General features: G+C 39.6%; 1 protein-coding gene across 1 annotated transcript; it reads left to right on the top strand.

Annotated features, from left to right (window-relative positions):
* Window positions 1-683: 683 nt before the first annotated feature.
* LOC125140766 (ribonuclease inhibitor-like) lies at window positions 684-2,148 on the top strand. The gene is made up of 2 exons (XM_047810469.1): window positions 684-1,710; window positions 1,968-2,148. The coding sequence occupies exons 1-2, from the start codon at window positions 1,472-1,474 to the stop codon at window positions 2,146-2,148; spliced, it is 420 nt and encodes a 139-aa protein (XP_047666425.1). The 5' UTR covers window positions 684-1,471.
* Window positions 2,149-2,656: the final 508 nt, after the last annotated feature.

Raw genomic sequence — 2,656 nt, 5'->3', positions numbered from 1 at the left:
CAAACGTGTAGCCAATTAGCAGAAAGGGGCGTGTCTTGTCAATATGGGTGGAGAGAGTGTTCAGTGCGTGAGATTTGTGACATTAGCAGAAAGCGGTTTAAACATTAACATGGAGGATAAAAACAAAGAAAGAAAGAGAAGAAAGACTTACGATAAGGCAAGAAGTAGAACGTGTTAATATAGGATCAGCTTTCCAGCGCTGGAGAGAACTGAAGGAGCAGGAAGTTGGCCACATATTCACAGGTTGGAGTTTCCCGAGTCAATAACTCCTGAGCTAAACGCTGTTACTACACAAATAACACCTCTTTTCTATCGTAGTAATATAGAGAGGCAGCTACAACCGCGTTTTGTGTAGTAACAGCGTTTAGCTCAGGAGTTATCGACTCGGGAAACTCCGACCTGTGAATATGTGGCCGACTTTACTTAAGACGCCGAGGCGCTTTTTTCCTTCTCGATAGGTGAGTAACGTTGGTTTTGCTTTGTTACACAGAACTAATATATGCCTTTGTCCTTTACATCATTATGCTTGTGTGGCATTTTTGCTTGTTTGTTTATCTACAATCGTATTGTTCTTCCCTTCAGCTATGATAAAGACACGTTTCTTTCTGTTAGTCGCCCGGGTTACGTATGTATGTGTGGGCGGAGCTATCGATACAGGGGTGGGACCTATTTGGGTTAGGGGCGTGTTTGTTTTGGTGATTTTATATGTCAACATTGGCTTTCAAAAATTGGAGACCCTGCCTTTAAGCAACACATCCTAAATCTGAATGAATGAAAGTCTTATTAAATACTTACAGATGGTCTCCTGAGGGATCTCCTCCTAGACCTGGACTAAAGTATCTGCCAACTCCTGGACAGTCTCTCTCTCTCTCTCTCTCTCTCTCTCTCTCTCTCTCTCTCTCTCTCTCTCTCTTGTCACCCAGTATTTCAACAGTTTTTGTTTTTGTGAGTTTATTATTGACCATTTAATAATTAAAAAAGACAGAGGTCTGGATCTCTGTGTCCTCATAACTTACTACGGCCGTAAATAGGACATCAAATGAGTAAAACGTACACAGACTATTTAAACCCCATTTGTGAAAGTTTCAAGTAGATAAATATTGTGACAGCGAATACTGAATATATATATATATATATATATAATGGTCATGGTTTTAGATTTACAGAATAACACGTCTGCACAGGAGTTCACCAAGATATATATACGATTAAAGTATATAATGTGAAAGTTGAGAGAATTAAAGAAACCAAGCATGTTACTGGCTTCAGTATACGTGACAGAGAATTACACACGACTGAACTCTATTGGTCGTGTTTTCAGAGCTAGAGAATGTGATGTGGTGAGAAATCGCAGGATCCTTTTCTCTATGATGTGCATTCTTACTTGTCACATCTGTACACAGATGTTCATGTTATATTTTTATCCTGACATTAGAACCTTGTGTTCAGGTGGACACTTTATTTCTCACTGATGGAAACACCTCAATTCACTATCAGAGAAATAAATCAAACACTTCATCATTTCTCTTCCAGTCTGTGGATGTGTGAGCTGACAGAGGAAAGCTGTAGAGTTCTGTCCTCAGTTCTCAGCTCAAACTCCTGCAGTCTGAGAGATCTGAACCTGGGTTACAATAAACTACTGCAGGATTCAGGAGTGAAGCTGCTCTGTGATGGACTGAAGGATCCACACTGTAGACTGGAGATACTGAGGTACACACACACGCACGCACACACACACACACACACACACACACACACACACACACACACACACACACGTACAGAGTTTTAATAAACACTACAACATCCAGTTCTCTGTGGTAAGTGTAATTGTAGTGATCTGATATATTGTCATTGTTGTGTGTGAGATGGAGAGTAAATGTACTGTATATAAAGATTTTGTGTAGTTCATGTTTTCAATACTAAAACTGAGTGTGTTAAGTGTGAGAAGGTTTTCTTTCTTGTAGGATGGAGGGCTGCAGTATTAGAGATGAAGGTTGTGCTGCTTTGGCTTCAGCTCTGAGGTCAAACTTCTCATCACACCTGAGAGAACTGGATCTGCTCAATAATAATCCAGGAGATTCAGGAGTGAAGCTGCTCTCTGATCTACTGAAGGATCCACACTGTAAACTGAAGGGACTACTGTGAGTTACTGACTTACTGTCTCTTTACTGTATGATATTAAGTAATATTCACTGTGTGCTGTAAAATGTCACATATAATGTGTGTATTTATTCTTCTGTTGTTCATAAGCAATGTGTTTAAATGTGTCTGTAATTCTGTCCTGTTGTGTTTTTCAGCATTTAGTATAAGACACTCACCAGGTCTGGTGTATATGACAGGAGTCTCTCCTCAGACCTTTTTCCAGGATAAAGCAGTTATGGTGGTGAAGCGTTAGAACACGTCCCACATTTCCAGCAGTTTGGGAGCTGAATCATTCATATTCAGATGTAGAAGATCCAGAACAATAACTGAAAGAGATCAGTGTCACTGTTTCCCAAGTAACTTTGTCACGGCACAGTTTTGATTTATAAAACATCCCACAGCAGACGGCAAACCACTAAGCTTTAAAATTAATTGCACAAACATGCTTCATTGCTTCAGGTGGCATATTAAAAGTGGACATAATCCTACAATAAAATTACATTTAATGTTA

This window comes from Tachysurus fulvidraco, chromosome 2 (assembly GCF_022655615.1).
Source record: "Tachysurus fulvidraco isolate hzauxx_2018 chromosome 2, HZAU_PFXX_2.0, whole genome shotgun sequence".
Lineage (NCBI taxonomy): Eukaryota > Metazoa > Chordata > Actinopteri > Siluriformes > Bagridae > Tachysurus > Tachysurus fulvidraco.
This window is presented reverse-complemented; position numbering and strand designations above follow the sequence as displayed.

What these genes read in the sequence shown, in the direction of transcription:
- LOC125140766 (XM_047810469.1), top strand. Translation starts at nt 1,472, where the DNA reads ATGGAAACACCTCAATTCACTATCAGAGAAATAAATCAAACACTTCAT. An exon ending in TGTAGACTGGAGATACTGAG is followed by an intron (nt 1,711 to 1,967) that starts GTACACACACAC and finishes TCTTTCTTGTAG; the next exon opens with GATGGAGGGCTGCAGTATTA.